Source organism: Strongylocentrotus purpuratus, unplaced genomic scaffold, assembly GCF_000002235.5.
Source record: "Strongylocentrotus purpuratus isolate Spur 01 unplaced genomic scaffold, Spur_5.0 spur5_scaffold_5, whole genome shotgun sequence".
Classification (NCBI taxonomy): domain Eukaryota; kingdom Metazoa; phylum Echinodermata; class Echinoidea; order Camarodonta; family Strongylocentrotidae; genus Strongylocentrotus; species Strongylocentrotus purpuratus.
The window spans coordinates 27,201,744-27,218,954 of record NW_022145611.1 but is presented as its reverse complement, the minus strand read 5'-3'; the positions used below and the strand labels follow the sequence as shown (position 1 = coordinate 27,218,954).

Below are 17,211 nucleotides of genomic sequence, written 5' to 3'. Positions count from 1 at the left end.
TTTTCTCACGAATTGGGTCCTCCTCCCCTGCCGCCAGCTGGATCCGCCCCTGGGTGGTGACACTTCTGCAAAGATGCAAAAGATGTTTCTAATACTTTGACACAGCGGCTAATCCCAATTTATATAGAAAAGAGGAAATGTGTTGAAGTTGAGGTCAAATAAAGTGCTGAATGCAAATTAATTTCCAAAATACAAGTGTAAAATAATTGTTACACTCTGTCTCGGGAGTTTATCCTCACAGTGACCACCCGTCTGCACCCTCCCCCCCCCCCCCCCCTCCCAGCCCTAGGACAAGTGCCGCCTCTGTTTTGCAGCAGTTTCTCATAATATTGACATCTGCCAGCGCAAATTATCTGCTGTCAGCATTCTAGCTTTCAACCTGGCACCCCTTGATCTTAAATAACTCAGCCGCTAATCCGATATGACTAAGAAATAAAACCCATTTAAGAAGCTCAATTTGACGAAACACATAAACCCAGCTTCATTTGTGCACGAAGCTACGAGCTATACGAACTTATTTTAAAGTTGCTTCCAATATATTCATCACCGTATCTACATCCTAATAAAGACCCATACTGCTATAGTATTACCTCCTTCCTAAATATGCAGCCCAGGGTTGGGCGGTAAATACCGGTGGCGGTAATTACCGGCGGTAAATACCGGTAAATACCGTCCGGTAAATAACATGCGCGTCCGGTAAATATGTAAAAAAACGGGAAATATGATTTTAATTCTCTATTTATTAATAATTTTACTTGTTTTTAGCCTCATAACTGAAAATATTGTTCTGAAATACTTAGCAGCACAAAACTCATAGTAGGAACACACAAACAGATTTATAAAATCCTCACTGCATATTGTACGCACCCAAACAAATGGCATTTTGTTCATATGCTAATTAATAGGTATTCATGAATATGGCAATTAGTAACTGGGAACCAAAACCTTCATACAAGTTACTTTTATTGTAAAGTTTAAGATATTTGAATAAAATCAGTGAAAATTTGAACAAAATCGGGCAAGGAATAAGGAAGTTAAAGCTTTTTGAAATGACTAGTCACTAGAGGGCGATATTCAATTTGATGACATCATTTGTGGACAACTCTCCATGCCTTTTGTACATCAAATTTTATGTTTTTCCTTCTTTCTTGTGATTGAGATAATATAATGCAAAATGATATTCTACTTCACATGTTATGAAATCCAATCAAGAACACAAATAAATAGGAAAAAAACGAAAGAATTGTGAAATTTGATGTATACAAAAGGCATGGAGACGGTTGTCCACAAATGATGTCATCAAATTGAATATCGCCCTCTAGTGACTAGTCATTTTAAAAAGCTTTAACTTCCTTATTCCTTGCCCGATTTTGTTCAATTTTTCACTGATTTTATTCAAATATCTTAAACTTTACAATAAAAGTAACTTAGTATGAAGGGTTTGGTTCTCTTTAATGAAGAATATCATGTCTAGATTAGGTGTATATTTGGTATCTTTGTCCTGTATTTTTTTCCAGCATTACATAATTACAGACATAGACAAACACACGAACAAACCCACATACACACACACGCACACGCAAATATTACACACAAGAGCAACCATACTGACCACCATTGTTCAAAATTGGACAATCCCTATGAACAAGTGAGTCAGAGTGGAAAAATATATTTCCCGGTATTTCCCGGTAAAAAGTGGTAAATACCGGTAAAAAGCGGTAAATACCGGTAAATACCGAAGCGGGAAATATACCAACCCTGATGCAGCCACCACCCCCCCCCCCCCCCCCCCCCCCCCCCCCCCCCCCCCCCTATTTACGATATGAGATATGTTTTCAAATGAAACGACGGGAAATACGTCTAACTACCAGCGAAACACCATTTCGCTGGTGTGTCATTATTCGAGTTTAGCATACTTCTGTGATGAATATACATGCACGTGCACACGTCGATCTCATTTATCTTGCCTGCGAATAATGACATCAGCGCAAAGGTGTGTCATGTATGTGTAGGCGCTAGCTTGCTATCTTCAGTTGACGGACGAACGTGTACACACGTACGTGGTAATATTGTTGTATTGTTGAAATAATTGTCATTTAACTCGTGAAAATTCGAAGGAAAGGACGTCATTTGAACTCATTCATCATGTTCACCTGGCTAAACAACGATGAAAGCCGGCGCAAGCAGCCGCAGGTTTTTAACAATGTTTTGGATGGACTCAAAGATATGTATAAAAAAGTGATCTTCCCTCTCGAAGATGAATATCGCTTCAGCGAGTTCCACTCACCGTCTCTTGACGAGGCAGATTTCACAGCCAAGCCTATGATCCTCCTTGTTGGCCAGTACTCAACGGGTAAGACCACTTTTATCAGGTATCTGTTAGAGCAAGAATTCCCTGGTATGAGAGTTGGTCCAGAGCCCACCACAGACCGATTCATCGCAGTGATGAAAGGCGAAACAGACCAGGTGATACCAGGGAATGCGCTCGTCGTTGATCCAAAACGCCAATTTCGCAAGATGTCAAAGTTTGGCAATGCATTCCTCAATCGTTTCCAATGCTCACTGACCAATTGCCCGGTACTCGACAGTATCACCATCATAGACACACCTGGTATTTTATCAGGAGAAAAGCAGAGACTTGATCGTGGCTATGATTTTGTGAACGTGTTGGAATGGTTTGCAGAACGTGCAGACAGGATCATTCTCCTATTTGATGCACATAAACTTGATATTTCTGATGAGTTTAGGAGATGTATTGAGGCAATAAAATCGCAAGATGAGAAGATTCGCATTGTCTTGAATAAGTCGGACATGATCACCCATCAGCAATTGATGAGGGTGTATGGGGCCCTTATGTGGTCTCTTGGCAAGGTGATCAATACTCCAGAGGTTTCGAGAGTGTACATCGGCTCATTTTGGAATAAGCCGCTGCACCATGATATGAATAGAAAGCTGTTTGAGGCAGAGGAAGTTGATCTCTTCAGTGATCTTCAGAGTCTTCCCCGGAATGCAGCCCTGAGGAAACTCAACGATCTCATCAAGAGAGCAAGGCTAGCAAAAGTAAGTATTTCTTCTTTTTCTTTTTATTCTTCTTCTTCGCTATGTCCTTCTTCCTGAAATACTGCTCCTCTTCCTCTTTTATTTCTCTTACATTTCTCATCCTGTTCCAAGTTCTTCCTCACCCTCCTTTTACTTCGCCACAACTCCACCACCATTTTAGAACTTCTTCTTCCTCCTCTTCTTCCTCCTCTTCTTCCTCCTCTTCTTCCTCCTCCTCTTCTTCCTCCTCTTCCTCTTCCTCCTTTCACTTCACCACCATTTTAGAATTTCTACTTCTTCATCTTCTTCCTCCTTTTACTTCTCTTGTCCTTTCTCTTCCTGATTTTACTTCTCCTCCATCATCTTCTTCTTCTTCTTCTTCTTCTTCTTCTGATCCTCCTCCTCCTCCTCCTCCTCCTCCTCCTCCTCCTCCTCCTCCTTCTTCTTCTTCTTCTTCTTCTTCTCCTTCTCCTTCCTCTTCCTCTTCCTCCTCCTTTTTCTTCCTCCTCCTTTTTCTTCCTCCTCCTTTTTCTTCCTCTCCCTCTTTCTCTTCCTCTCCCTCTTTCTCTTCTTCCTCTCCCTCTTTCTCTTCTTCCTCCATCTTCCTCCTCCTACTTCTTCTGCTCCCTCCTTTTACTTCTCCCCCTCCATCTTACTTCTCCCAAGGCCCTCGCGTACACAGATAATGTTTGGCGCGTGCGCCACGCGTTCCTGATTGGCCCGACCTAGCGCCACACGTTCTTATAAAAAAAAAAAAAATCAAAATCAAAGAAATCCCCCGAAACAGAATATTCTGAATTATTTGTAAGGGTTGGCAGCCAGGTATGGTATTGTGTGCGCATAGCTTAGCGCAGCGGCCTAGTCTGTGTGTGTGTTGAGTTGACCTCAAATCAAACTTTCATGGACGGGTGTATAAATTTCATTTTGAGACAGAGAATTTATTTTACTCGAATATAAAGTAAAAGACTTGCAGAAATTTGAGTACTGCAATTTTTGTGAAAGTAAGAAAATGCAATATTGTTTTTAAAATAAGGAAAATAAGTAAAGCTTTAAAAAATCTAAAAACAACTAGGATCATTCTCATTTTGTTTTCTTTGTAACATTGGATAACAAATTTCACAAATTCCAACATGGACAGATAGAATAACATTGATAATTTAGGTTATTTAGTGCAAGGGTAAATATGACAATGACCCGGAATATAATACCATGACAAAAATTCATCAAATTACATGTAATACTTGTAAAAAAATAATTAAAAAAATAATTCAAAAATTATTTGAAAATCAATTTAAAAATTATTTAACAAAAATTATTTTAAAGGTACTATGTCCCATTTACAGGCCAAAAAAATGAAAAAGTTAAATTCCAACTGCATTTGAAAGATAATACTAATTTAGAACTTCCCCAAAATAGGTGGGGCTTGAAAATGTCTTCAAGTAAGAAAATAACAACTATTAGTTGTCAAATCGACTTTAGGGCTATAGAGCCCAAAAGTAATAGTTTTGATTTTCAGACAATTGTACCGAATGGTCATACGTTTTATGCTGCGCAAAGATTCAATCAGTTTAATCTTGGCCATCATAAGAAGTGGGTTATTGATGTAGACAAATGCTCATGTACCCTTTACAACTCTTTTCATGTATGTTATTACCAAAGAAGAAAAAAAGCCAGTCAGTCACTCAATAGTGTCTGACAGTGAAGTCTAGCAAGTAAAGGGGTTTCCTTGCATAATTTGAATATGAGGACACTGCTAACGTTTAAATTTCACAGATAGGACATACATGACATATTCATAATTCCTGCAAATTTCTACAGAATTTGAGGTTGACTGCAAAAGGGACATACATGTAGTACCTTTAAAAAAAAAAAAAATTTAAATCATTTTTTTTTTTTTTGGGGGGGGGGGGGGGGGTCAAAATTTCCCTCGGGTCGCGCCACGCATTTTTAATTTCTTGGCGAGAGGCCTGACTTCTCCCCCTCCATCTTCTTCATACTTTTCCTATTCTTCCTTTCATGGCTAGAGTGCCCATGTACAACATACATGTACAGTACATTATGCATATATGCCTCTAACCATGCTATTCTGCAGTATCAAAATTACACCACCGCCTTTCCATGTGAAAATAACATTGTTTTTGTCTGAATTATGACAACAATTTTGGCGAACTTTAATTTTTTATACTCTTTAGAATATGAAGATTAATATCAGACTAAGTAAAAAAAGAATATAAAAGAAGATTCTTGTAAATTTTAAGTATCTATCAAACCATGTCAAATTATACCAGATCATTATCTAGATCAAATCAAATCATACCACAATACAAATTTATTGTTGATTCTACTTGTATCATCTGTTGTCATCTGTAAATTACCATCTACACTGTACATTATATTTGGTTTTTTTCTTTCTTTTTTTAATGAAAGGCAAGTGGACATTGGGTATGCAGACTTGCAGTTCATGTTTGCATGTACGTACATGTACATGTATATTGATAAAGATTCTTTAGTGATTAACACAGTTTAGATAAAGAAGGGAAGAAGAAAAAGTGACACTTAAAAATGTTGTCTTTTTTTACAAATTTCTTTATTTCTGTAGAATCACAACAATTGTTATTCCTGAATCCTGATGCCTAAAATGCCTCACCTTCATGACTTGCTACATGTATAGAATATTGATCAACATTGATGGTAGTCTGTTCAACTCTGTTGTAGGAACTTTCTAGCAGTGTAAGATAAACATGTAACTAGTTTCTAAACTTCCTACCCTATGTAGAAGGACCTTTCTTCCTTTTTTAACTTGCCCATACAGTACATCAGGCATGTTCAAGGCTAGACCAAAAGCTTCAGTCTCTCTATATCGTGGTTGTTCCACTGAGACTACGTCTGGCTCTACTAGACCTCTGTATGGGGAATGTCCACAAATGTCACTTTTATTAAAGAATGACCCAACCATACCAGTTATTTTTGTCTAGTTCAAGGTTTGACAAATTGATGTCATGTCAGTACTACATAAGTATGTCCATGATGGAACCAAAAGTGGAAATTTTTGGTTTTGATTAGAAACAAATGCTTGATGTGCATTTGTGTGCATTCATGTATACATGTACATACAGTATTATCATCATTTGGCTGGGTATATACACTGTACGTGTAGTCATGTAGTGCTACATTTGTACATGTCCCCATTGCTTTGTACACATGTTACAAACAGTTGCATGTGCACATCACCGTGAAAAAAATACACAGGAGCTCAGGGCGAATTTGCCCCCGAAATGCCCAAAAGAGCCCCTGTAAATTTGCATAGAATTCAATGCAAAAGAACTTTTAGAGTGTTATTTTATGCAGGCAAGCTTGAAAAGTAGCCCCCGAAAAATAAATATTAATTTTTTCCCTGGCACATCAATGGTCGAATTCCTGCACTTTACCTCATTATGATTTCCATAAATTTGTGCGATATCAAGAAGAAAAGCGTGCAATGATAACAAATTTGTTCTGTAAGTTTTTTTTAATTTTTATGCCTCCGCCACCGAAGGTGGTGCCGGAGGCATCATGTTTTCGGGTTGTCCGTCCGTACGTCCGTACGTCCGTCCCGTTTGACCGTTATCACAATATCTCAAGAACCATTTAAGATTTAAACTTAAGACTCAGGAATAGTATTTATCACCATAGGAAGACGATCTGATTAGATTTTGGAGTACGTAGGTCAAAGGTCACAGGTCACAGAGGTCAAATGAAATTCCTTGTATTGAGTTTGTTAGCGCGATATCTCAAGAACCATTTGAGATTTAAACTTCAAACTTAAGGATAGTATGTATCACCATAGGAAGACGATCTGATTAGATTTTGGAGCACGTATGTCAAAGGTCAAGGGTCACAGAGGTCAACTTATGAAATTCCATACATTGAGATTGTTATCATGATATCTCAACAACCACTGGAGATTTAAACTTCAAACTTAAGGATAGTATGTATCACCATAGGAAGACGATCTGATTAGATTTTGGAGCACGTAGGTCAAAGGTCAAGGGTCATAGAGGTCAACTTATGAAATTCCATACATTGAGATTGTTATCATAATATCTCAAGAACCACTGGAGATTTTAACTTCAAACTTAATGATAGTGTGTATCACCATAGGAAGACAATCTGATTAGATTTTGGAGCACGTAGGTCAAAGGTCAAGGGTCACAGAGGTCAACTTATGAAACTCCATACATTGAGATCGTTATCGTGATATCTCAAGAACCACTGGAGAATTTTCACTTCAAACTTAATGATAGTATGTATCACCATATCATAATATCTCAAGAACCACTGGAGATTTAAACTTCAAACTTATGATAGTGTGTATCACCATTAGGAAGACAATCTGATTAGATTTTGGAGCACGTAGGTCAAAGGTCAAGGGTCACAGAGGTCAACTTATGAAATTCCATACATTGAGATTGTTATCATGATATCTCAAGAACCACTGGAGATTTAAACTCCAAACTTGTTTAAATTGCTCTATGGCGGAGGCATCATTTTCGACTGCGCGCAGTCAAAATTCCATCTAGTTTTATACTGGTATGGTAGCACCTAGCAAGCATTTTTAAAGTTACTTAACAGGCAAGTGAAATTTGCCTGTCAGTTTTAACATGAAACCTACTTACACTGTATATAGGTACATGTTACAAATGTCCATGTTAACAAACCAATTATTTTGTAGTACCCCTTAGATGTACATAATTTGTTACTTGGCAAGAAAGTCATATGTTGATGGATTCATGTGAACACTAATTTAATAAGTTTACAGATTAAAACATGTACATCATTCATTCCCAATGTACATCTTAGACTTCCGGTAACATAATGATTGTTCTCCATACCCAGGGTCAATCTAGAGTCTAACTTGATCCTTCTGTCCCATTCAAACCCTGTAAATGCCCCCTTTTTTTCCCGTACATCCCTGGTCCTCTCTGTTCTACTCACTTTAGATGTCTCTAAAGTTACTCACTATTACATGTATGTATCAGCCCTTCCTGCCTTCACTCCACATTTTGTACATATCCGCTATGGTTTTCCTATCACACACACAAGCATACCCACACACTCTTTCCTCAATACAGTAGCAGTCTGGAAAATGTGAATGTGTTGATATCATTGAGACGTTCATTTGACCCATGATTCCCAGGAGGAGACCTACCTACATGTATAATATATTTGACCCAAGAAAGCTGGAGGCCTATGACACATGTACTTTCTATCGGTGTAAACAAATACTCTTGTGTTCACGGGAGCGCACTTAGGATTTGGTTTGATTTTCTCACAGTGATATTAAAATATGTTATTGCATTTTACCAGAGCTCTTTTTCAATTTACTGGAGCGCTTTTGAAGCTTTTGAGAGATAAATTGCTCACCGTTTCTTAATCTTAGTGACTACCGCTTCTGTGTACCTGCATTTTTATCGCTAGCTATACACTCCAATGAACTCCCCATCATTTCCTCAAGTTCTGTACATGTACATGTACATGTATGTTTGTAAAAGTGGAGGGAGTGGGGGGGGGGTGTGTGTTGTAATTTAATATTGAAACTATTTGCTGATCTTGTCTGAATTCTTTCACAACAACTTCTGTCCATTGAAGCAGTTAATATGACCAGTTTAAGTTCATGCTCCAGTCATGATTAGATTTGGGGATAGTTCCTGTGTATTAATTAAATACTTCCCAGTTAAGTGATGGTAAATACATCACCTCTGATTGACATTTGGCACAGTTGGTTGAGTCCTAACAACTGTCATGCATAGTTGAAATTGAAAACATATTGTCATTGAGTTGGCTCATTTTTGAAAGATGTACTTTATTCAATCTAGAATGGATACAGATATAATTAGACCCAGCTTCAGCAGGAAGTTTCACTTGTAGTTGCCTCATACATGTAAATTACATTAGCACTACATGTATGTAAACATATAAAATAAGTCAATTGGTCCTTTAATTATCAAAATCAATGACCTTAATGAACAAGTGGCAATATTTTAATTCAAAGCTTCACTTAATTAAAAACACACACACACACACCTACATGTACGGCACAATATATATTTGAGTCTCTACTGTTTTAAGGTAGCCCCCCCCCCCTCTCAAAACATGAAAATGAAATGAAGAAAAACAAAAACAGGTCATTAAAAAATTACATCAACAAAATACATTTTTGCTCATCATTTTCCTAGTATTTCTTATCTGCAGAAGGAGGCCTTGCATTATAATAAGGCTCATTTTAGAGAAGATAATCCAAAACTGAATGAAATACTTTCCCTTGTCTTGATGCTCGTACATGTACTACGGTACGTGTGTTTACTACATACATGTATAAGCATGCAAGTAACTGGCATGCATATTTTTGGGCTGTTCTTCTTGTAACCACACAACTGTGTTAATCTGTGGAGGCAGTGAAAAGAAAGATAGAATTGAAGTCTACATGTGTACATACATGTACATGAGAACATTTAGTGTAGTAATGCTATCAGTAGGCCTGCAATTCCCTATAAATATACCAGATGCTTAGAAACTGAAACTAAAAATGTATTGGCATTCCATAAATGCACATGTACTTAGAGAATGATATGTTTAATAACAAATTATACAAACCGGAAATTGTTTTCCACTTGCAATACAAAACTAAACAACACTGATTGAAAAAGGGATCAATATTTACGTGGCTAAAGTTGTTTCATCTCTCAAAAGTCAAAAATATTATCTATGTCCTTCCTTTTATTACTTGTTTCTACTTTCTTCTGATCACAACCCTTCTATCAGCATGTCCACACACAAAACAATTTATCCCGAAACTCTATAACGAAACGTCGTATAAAGAATCATCGTATAAATTTCAGAGTGTCCACACACAAGAAACGTCGTATAAATAATCATTGTATAAATTCCAGGATGTCCATACACAGAAGAAAGTAATCCTGAAACCCTACAGCGAAATGTCGTATAGGTGCGCAGTTTGCTACTGCGGTCATGAAATGGAAGCGAAAATGAGAGGTCTGGTCTCCTTTCGCTCGAGGTCAAGTTAAGCCCCGCCCAGTTAGTTACACTAGTTACACTCCCCCTGTCCACACACAACATTTTCCGTAATTAGGCATGATTCTTTATCGAGTTTCAGTTCGAAACGATGCCCAAACCTGCGTTTCGTTAGACTAGTTTCGTTATACGACGTATCGTTAGTGAGCGTCCACATACACAATTTTCATCGTAAAACTATTGCGAAACGGTATCACTATCGCGAAACGGTATAGCTAATCATCAAAAATGTTGTGTGTGGACAGGGGGTAAATTACTCAGAGTCCCTGCCTCACTGTCTACATGCATAGTTGCATATATTGCACTTTTCATTGATTTTGTTACCATTTCCAACAGTTCTTTTTGTTCTTTAGTTACAATTCTCAGTGCAAGGAGTTCAGTGTTTACATTTACACCATGTACATGTAGACACATTCCACTGATTTCACATTAATACAGAAATATGCTTTGACATCATGATCGGAATGTGGAAAGATTGTTATTGGCTCCAAGAGATTTTCATTCAAGTGTACAATACATGCATACAGAGCTTACATGGAGCTTCTTTATAAATGTTGCACATGGTATCATGTTGATGTGTGTATATATTATGTACATTTTATTTCAAATACCAATAATATCATTTTATTCATCCTTCTCCCATTGTTCTAATTTTCTCCTTTTGTAGGTCCATGCCTATGTGATGAGCATTCTGAAACGCGACATGCCATCCATGTTTGGCAAGGATGCCAAGAAGAAAGAGCTGATCAACAACCTACCTGAAGTATACAAGGAGGTAGAGCGAACCTACCAGATCTCACCAGGGGATTTCCCCTCTCTCAGTCGCATGCGGGAAGTCCTGAAGGATATGGATTTCACCAAGTTCCACACCCTCAAGCCACGCATGATTGAGAAGGTGGATCTTATGTTGAGCAACGACATGACCCGTCTCATGCAGATGATCCCTACCGAAGAGGCTCTGGATAAGAAGCAGCTCATCAGGGGCGGAGCTTTCGTCGCGGACGAGGCTGGTCCATTCGGCATGGGATACGGAGAGGGTGCAGACTTCGGCAAGAATGAGATCCAGACGTGGGTAGTGGAAGATAAGATGGATGAATATGAGAAGGTCTTCAATTCCCTAGGTCCCATCGAGAATAAGGTCTCTGGTACCGTGGCCAAGAAGCACATGATCAAATCCAAGCTGCCCAACATTTCACTCGGTAGGATATGGAAGCTGGCTGATGTGGACCGAGATGGTATGCTGGACAGAGAGGAGTTTGGTCTGTGCTTACATCTCATATCTATCAAAGTAGAGGGGCATGAACTTCCCTCAGAGCTACCATGGCATTTGGTACCCCCAAGTAAAAGGGGATTCAGTGGTCACGATCCACAATGATTAATTGGGTTATAGTAATACTAATTTACATTGCAACAGTACATTGTACATACCTAATTACATAAGGATAGAAAAAAGATATATAAGATAAAAGTTAATTCTCTTTTAAGAGTGTGCACGTTTCTGAGTAGATTGATTTGTAAGTTCAAAGCTCCCTTCAATTAAAGACAAAATTAACTCTAAAATAAACTAACAATCCAACATTATAATACAATATATCCTGATCCTTGTATGATGAAGTCCAGTTTCCCATGTAAGTTGAGCTCACTTAGAACTGAAAGTAAAGGGAGTATAGGGGGAACATTTGGTATTCCCAACATAAGTAGCATTTGATATCAAATGAAAGTACACTTAGTTCCTGTTAGTACTTCCTCTTAATTAATTTGTTTTGGTCTCACCCACATAAAGTAGTTTGATGCTCAGTGTCTTTTTCTGCTATCCCTGTGAACTTCCCCTGTATGTCTACGTGCAACGATATAATGTACAATGTCTAATGTATCTGTAATTCAATTTCAGATACCCGTTCAACTATTTTCCATATTTGAAATATGTGGTAGTAGGATGATTGAAAGAGTTAAAGGAGTTTTGGTGTTTACCTACATGTAATGAATGTTTGAATTGTGCAAGAAGGTATTAAGGTACAGTGAAAAGTTCATCTCAAGTAAAACTGTGTCTACATGTGTTTCTATTGTAACCATGTGTGAAGATTGTACTTTGTACTTTTTTCGTTCCCAAAGACCAGGAGTAGTACTACATGTTGTAATGGATATTTACCATATCTTATCGTCATTGTACACCTTTGGGGCAGTAACAATGCTGTATTTCCCAAGTATCATGCCTGTGCTTCATGTATGAAATTGATCATGTGTGTACATACTGAGATCAAAACAGGTCTGTGAACATTGCAAATCCTGTAGTCAATACCCTCTTCTTTTCTGCTTTAGATAAGAAGCTTACAAATGTGACAATGTCAATGAACTCACATGCATACATGCCTGTACAATTTGTACTTGTACAAGCCACACAGAGGTTTTATGTCCTTTTAGGATGCAAGTGTTTGTATTCTGACAATTTTGATTTGAACTTCACAATCTATTTGAGAAGTTCTCAACATATGACATTTGACTTTCATTTTGCGTACCGCTATATTGAAAATCAAGACTTTCTATATGATCAAATATATCTTATCAAATGAGAAAGAACATCCCAGGATAGAAAATATTCATTGCTGCACTAAAAACATACTACATGTACAGTACATGTACTTTTGTACATGTACATTTATCTTAAAATACCATCACTATCCTTCTTTCTATTTATACATGTGCATGTTTGTTAGGATTCTACACCCTTGTTTGAGCAAAACCCATATTTCAGAATTTGAATTATGACTTGACAACTGCTACTGTACAATGTACATAGCTGTACAATGGGTGCACTTCTTTTTATTGGTAGCATTTGAACTCAGTGATCTATTTACAAATTAAATGGAATACACATGTACATTCTATGACTTTTTATTGTTTCCTCAATCATAATCGGCTCAAGGTTTGTACATCAGTGCAGTTAGATTGTATTTCATTATCTTGCAAAATGAAGGACAGATACTGTAATTTTTGCCAAGCCACACAGATACAGAAAGACTAGGAAATGATACTTTTTCATACTTTGTTGGTCTCTTTCCAAATCCTTGTAGTATGAATACGATTGTTAGTCTGACCATACTCTGGTACATGTTACAAAAACTACAGAATTATATTTGTATAATAATTTCACTTTGTAATACCGGTACACTTCTACATGTACATGTAGCTTGGGGTTTGACAATCTGATGGCAGTGTTGCGAGTAGCTCTTTACAGTTAAAATTTGTTCTAGTATTGGTTTTCTTTTCTTTTCTTTTCAAAGCGATATTGCAAACATGATACGTATTTATAGGCCAAAATATTGACATCTAATACATACAGACATACATCATTAACTACATGTATGTTAATTATTAGTGCGAATTTAAAAATGGCAGTGAATTGAACTTCATGACATGTTGTACTTGTTTAAAAGAAAGTGCCAAGACTCTTCCAGTTCAAATACTTGTATATTATGTAATGAGCAGTGATGTATGATCAATTATGTTGATACATGTACCGGGGTACATGGTGATAAAAAGACAACATGAAACATGTACCTTGATGCTGGCTGATTTTCATACAGTACGATACAATATGGCACAAGTGTTAACTACACGTACATGTACATGTATATTTATTGTATAGTTCAGTGGAGTTGCCTTCATGTCAGTTTCAGTTTCATGTGATTCATTCATTGCCATTGTAAAACAAACATGGCTGGTGCATGCAGTGGTTTATCCTCAACTATTGACAGTTTAACACAACACTATTTTAACATTGGCAACTCTCGCACTGTGTGCTTCAAAGTTCATATTGTAAGAATTTTTAAAATCAATATTTGCTTTTTAATCTATAAAAGAATATTAGTTGCTTCCAACACTGTATGTATCTTTACTCTATGTATATTATATTGAGTTGTATTGCATGTAATGTAGCTGTGTGGGTGTGTCATCAAATTGTTTTTTCTTTATACCAGCAGATATAAAATGTTAATGAGATTGCCATCATAGTCTGTTATATCCAGACATTTAATTGATGATTATATGCCGTTGAATACAATGTCATGGTATTTGACAGTTATTAGGCCATTATTACAGCCACTACATGTGGTGCAGTGACTGTAATTGTTACCAAAGTACTAGTGATTGTGTATAAAAACTTATAGTAAGCCAAATTCCTATCTATCTATTTTGTATAATGTACACAGAGTTTTGTTATGTGAGTCATAGTGTATAGTTCATGACTCATAAAATAATTATTGTAACATGATACATTTACTACTGCATTTATTTCATCATCAGCTTTTCAAGATAACATACTAAGATAACCATCCTGTTATTCACAAGTACTTCAAGTTATTCTTTATTACATGTAGTAGCTCGATTGTTACCAAAATTGGTACATTTCGTGTAGAAGAATATTCAAGATGATCTGTGAAACTCTGAAGATTGCAGTATACAGTTATCATTAGAGTTATTGACATTTTAAGAAAGAATGTGCTTGCTTGGTATGGAGGTTTTCTTGTTTGATGGCTTTTCTTCTTCATTTATGATGTACATGTATGTATGTGCACTCTTTTCCAATGTACTCTAGAGATGATAATATAAACAATTCAGGTTTTTTCAGTGGTGAATTAATGATCTACACTGGTAATGTTGAAGAAGGAATAATGTATTGTTGGTTGAGCTGTTAAATATATGTACATAAAGTGTATGTACAAAGATTTCATGTTCTCATACACAATTTCACATGTTTTTAAACAGTGTTTTCACTGGCCATACCATATTTTTCATTTTTTTTTCTTTTTTAGGAATTTTGCCCTGGTCTAATAGATTTTGTATATTTTGAAATTTGCTTGCATTTAAATTATAACAGAAGTCTTTGAATGTCTGAAATACTAAAAATGCTGAAGCAGTTGCATAATATACATGTATATCCCCTCCCCTATCTTTATTCATATTTTATTAAAATTAGAATGCTATTTGTTAAATTGGTTGTAAATGTTGATTGGAGATGTAGATTAATTATGTTTTTTATATAACATTGCAGCAATGATATGGGGTCACTGTATATCACTCATTTGATTTGATTTTCTTCAATTATAACTGCTGCATGTAGGCATATTGGGATCATTTGTACACTGTACAAAGGTGGATCATGACTGAAACATTCTCTTGTTTCACAAGTCAAGGTTCAAACTTCAAAGTAAACCTATTTGAGCAGTAGAATGGATTGTTAAACCAGGCATTTTTCAATATATTGCTTCTTTAGCAGGAAACATATGGAGCCATGAGGTAATAGGAAAATTTTCTGTGTGTTCCGACAACTTACAAAGTCAAGCAAAGTCATTTTAAAAAATGAATAATTTTGAACTTTTTTATGAGAAGAAAGAAGAAAAAAAAAACCTGAATGTGTAGACACTTCACAAGTTCAAAGAAAGATAAATTGCACATTATATCTTAGAAATGCAGATGCAGAAAATTTTATGTTGATATCACTTGTGAGAAATTGTTCTCATTATAGTGGCATGAAGCGAAGTTCATTCAGCATCTGCTTGCCATTTATAGTTTGTAGAGGTAATAGAGGATTTGGTATTTGTTTTTTAAATAAATGTCTGTAATTGTCAAAAAGTGAAGCATTAAATCTTTAAGAAAGGAGAGTGCATTGAAAATTTGTTTGTGTTCATATGTTGGAATAATGTGAGCTGTTGAGTGTTTTGGATGAAAGGCAATTATGCAGCAATACAGATCTCTCTATATGTATACATGCTGATCAGATAAGTACTCTAGGTCTTAGGACTGAGAAGAACATACATTGTTTTATCCCTCTAAAGGGACTTGGTAACATTGTTTAGATGAGAGAAAATGGTGCTAATGTAGTGACTTCAATGCTAGATGTAAAATTAAAGATAATCTGAAAGTTTGAGTGAAAACAGACCATTATTAATGATAAAAATTGGGGAAAATGATCTGATCGATTCCTTAACTCTCCCAACTATATTATTACAATTTAATTACATTTCAGGTGAATGTAAATTGTCACGAAGCAATGAATTGGCTCCATGTACCATTCAAGACCTATTTTATAGTGTTGATTGATTTTAAAAAGCCCGTCTTATGTCTTATTTTAATGGAAAACCGTTGGGGAAAATTCAAAAATGGTTAGGAGAATTTACTGTTATAGAGGGTGTCGCATAGTGATGCCTTCTCAGAAAACCATAAATATCTTTGTGATTCGAGAATTTTTTGAAGATTTTTCACATGTTAGAGGGTTACAAGGAATATAATAAGCAATTTTTTAATACAAAATTTACATCGTTTTCATCAACCAACAATGTTTTACCGAGTCACAGATTTAAAAAAAAAAAGGATGATCTGGCATGACCGTGCTACACACAATATACTGCTCAAGGTGGATTTTATGTGTTTCCCTCAGTGTGCCTTCTTGGCAGTTTACTGAAAGCTGTCTTTAGGGACACAACATAAGTCTGGTTATCTGTTCACCCCGTCTGTTTGGAGCCAGGAGGGCATTAACTCATATATAACACAGAATTTATAATACTCTTTCCGCTCGGAACAGACGACATGTAGTTTGAACTTTCAAAATGTTAAATTGTTCTAAACGTATAAATTTTGTAAACTAAAAAACAAGGTACATAAATATCCAAGATCCTGGTTTTTTGTTTGTTTGTTCTTTAACTATTTATTGGAAATGAAAAGGTGCAATCAGGAACAATACCAGAGAATTTAATGAAGCAAGCCACTCCCAAAAGAAAGGGAATTGTCTGAAAGAACTTTCAATATAGTCTACTTATTATCAACCATGAACGCTACTTGCGATGTACAAGGATCAAGTTTCAATCTAACGAACCAGACTTCCTCATAAAGAGGAGGAATTTCCTTTGATGTAAACAAGAGCGTTTCCTGACATGAGGAATGTAACTCTGTATCAGAATACCTTTTTGTTTCCCCAGGTCAACACTCCAAATATTAGGTGAAAAGCATTATAATTACATTTCTTATTTCTGATTGCTTATTGATTTCAGACACATGCAAAAATGTATTTTTAGTGTTGAATCAGACATTTTAAGTCCTTGGGGT

The 17,211-nt window shown here is 36.3% G+C and overlaps 1 protein-coding gene across 1 annotated transcript; it reads left to right on the top strand.

Moving 5' to 3' along the window:
* Positions 1–1,999: 1,999 nt before the first annotated feature.
* On the top strand, positions 2,000–15,775 carry LOC585665 (EH domain-containing protein 1). Its single transcript, XM_785485.5, has 2 exons — positions 2,000–3,060; positions 10,778–15,775. The coding sequence occupies exons 1-2, from the start codon at positions 2,146–2,148 to the stop codon at positions 11,483–11,485; spliced, it is 1,623 nt and encodes a 540-aa protein (XP_790578.1). The 5' UTR covers positions 2,000–2,145; the 3' UTR covers positions 11,486–15,775.
* The last annotated feature ends 1,436 nt before the right edge of the window (positions 15,776–17,211 follow it).

Coding starts and splice junctions, on each gene's coding strand:
- LOC585665 (XM_785485.5), top strand. CDS start 2,146: ATGTTCACCTGGCTAAACAACGATGAAAGCCGGCGCAAGCAGCCGCAG. Junction 3,061..10,777: donor AGAGAGCAAGGCTAGCAAAA/GTAAGTATTTCT, acceptor CTCCTTTTGTAG/GTCCATGCCTATGTGATGAG.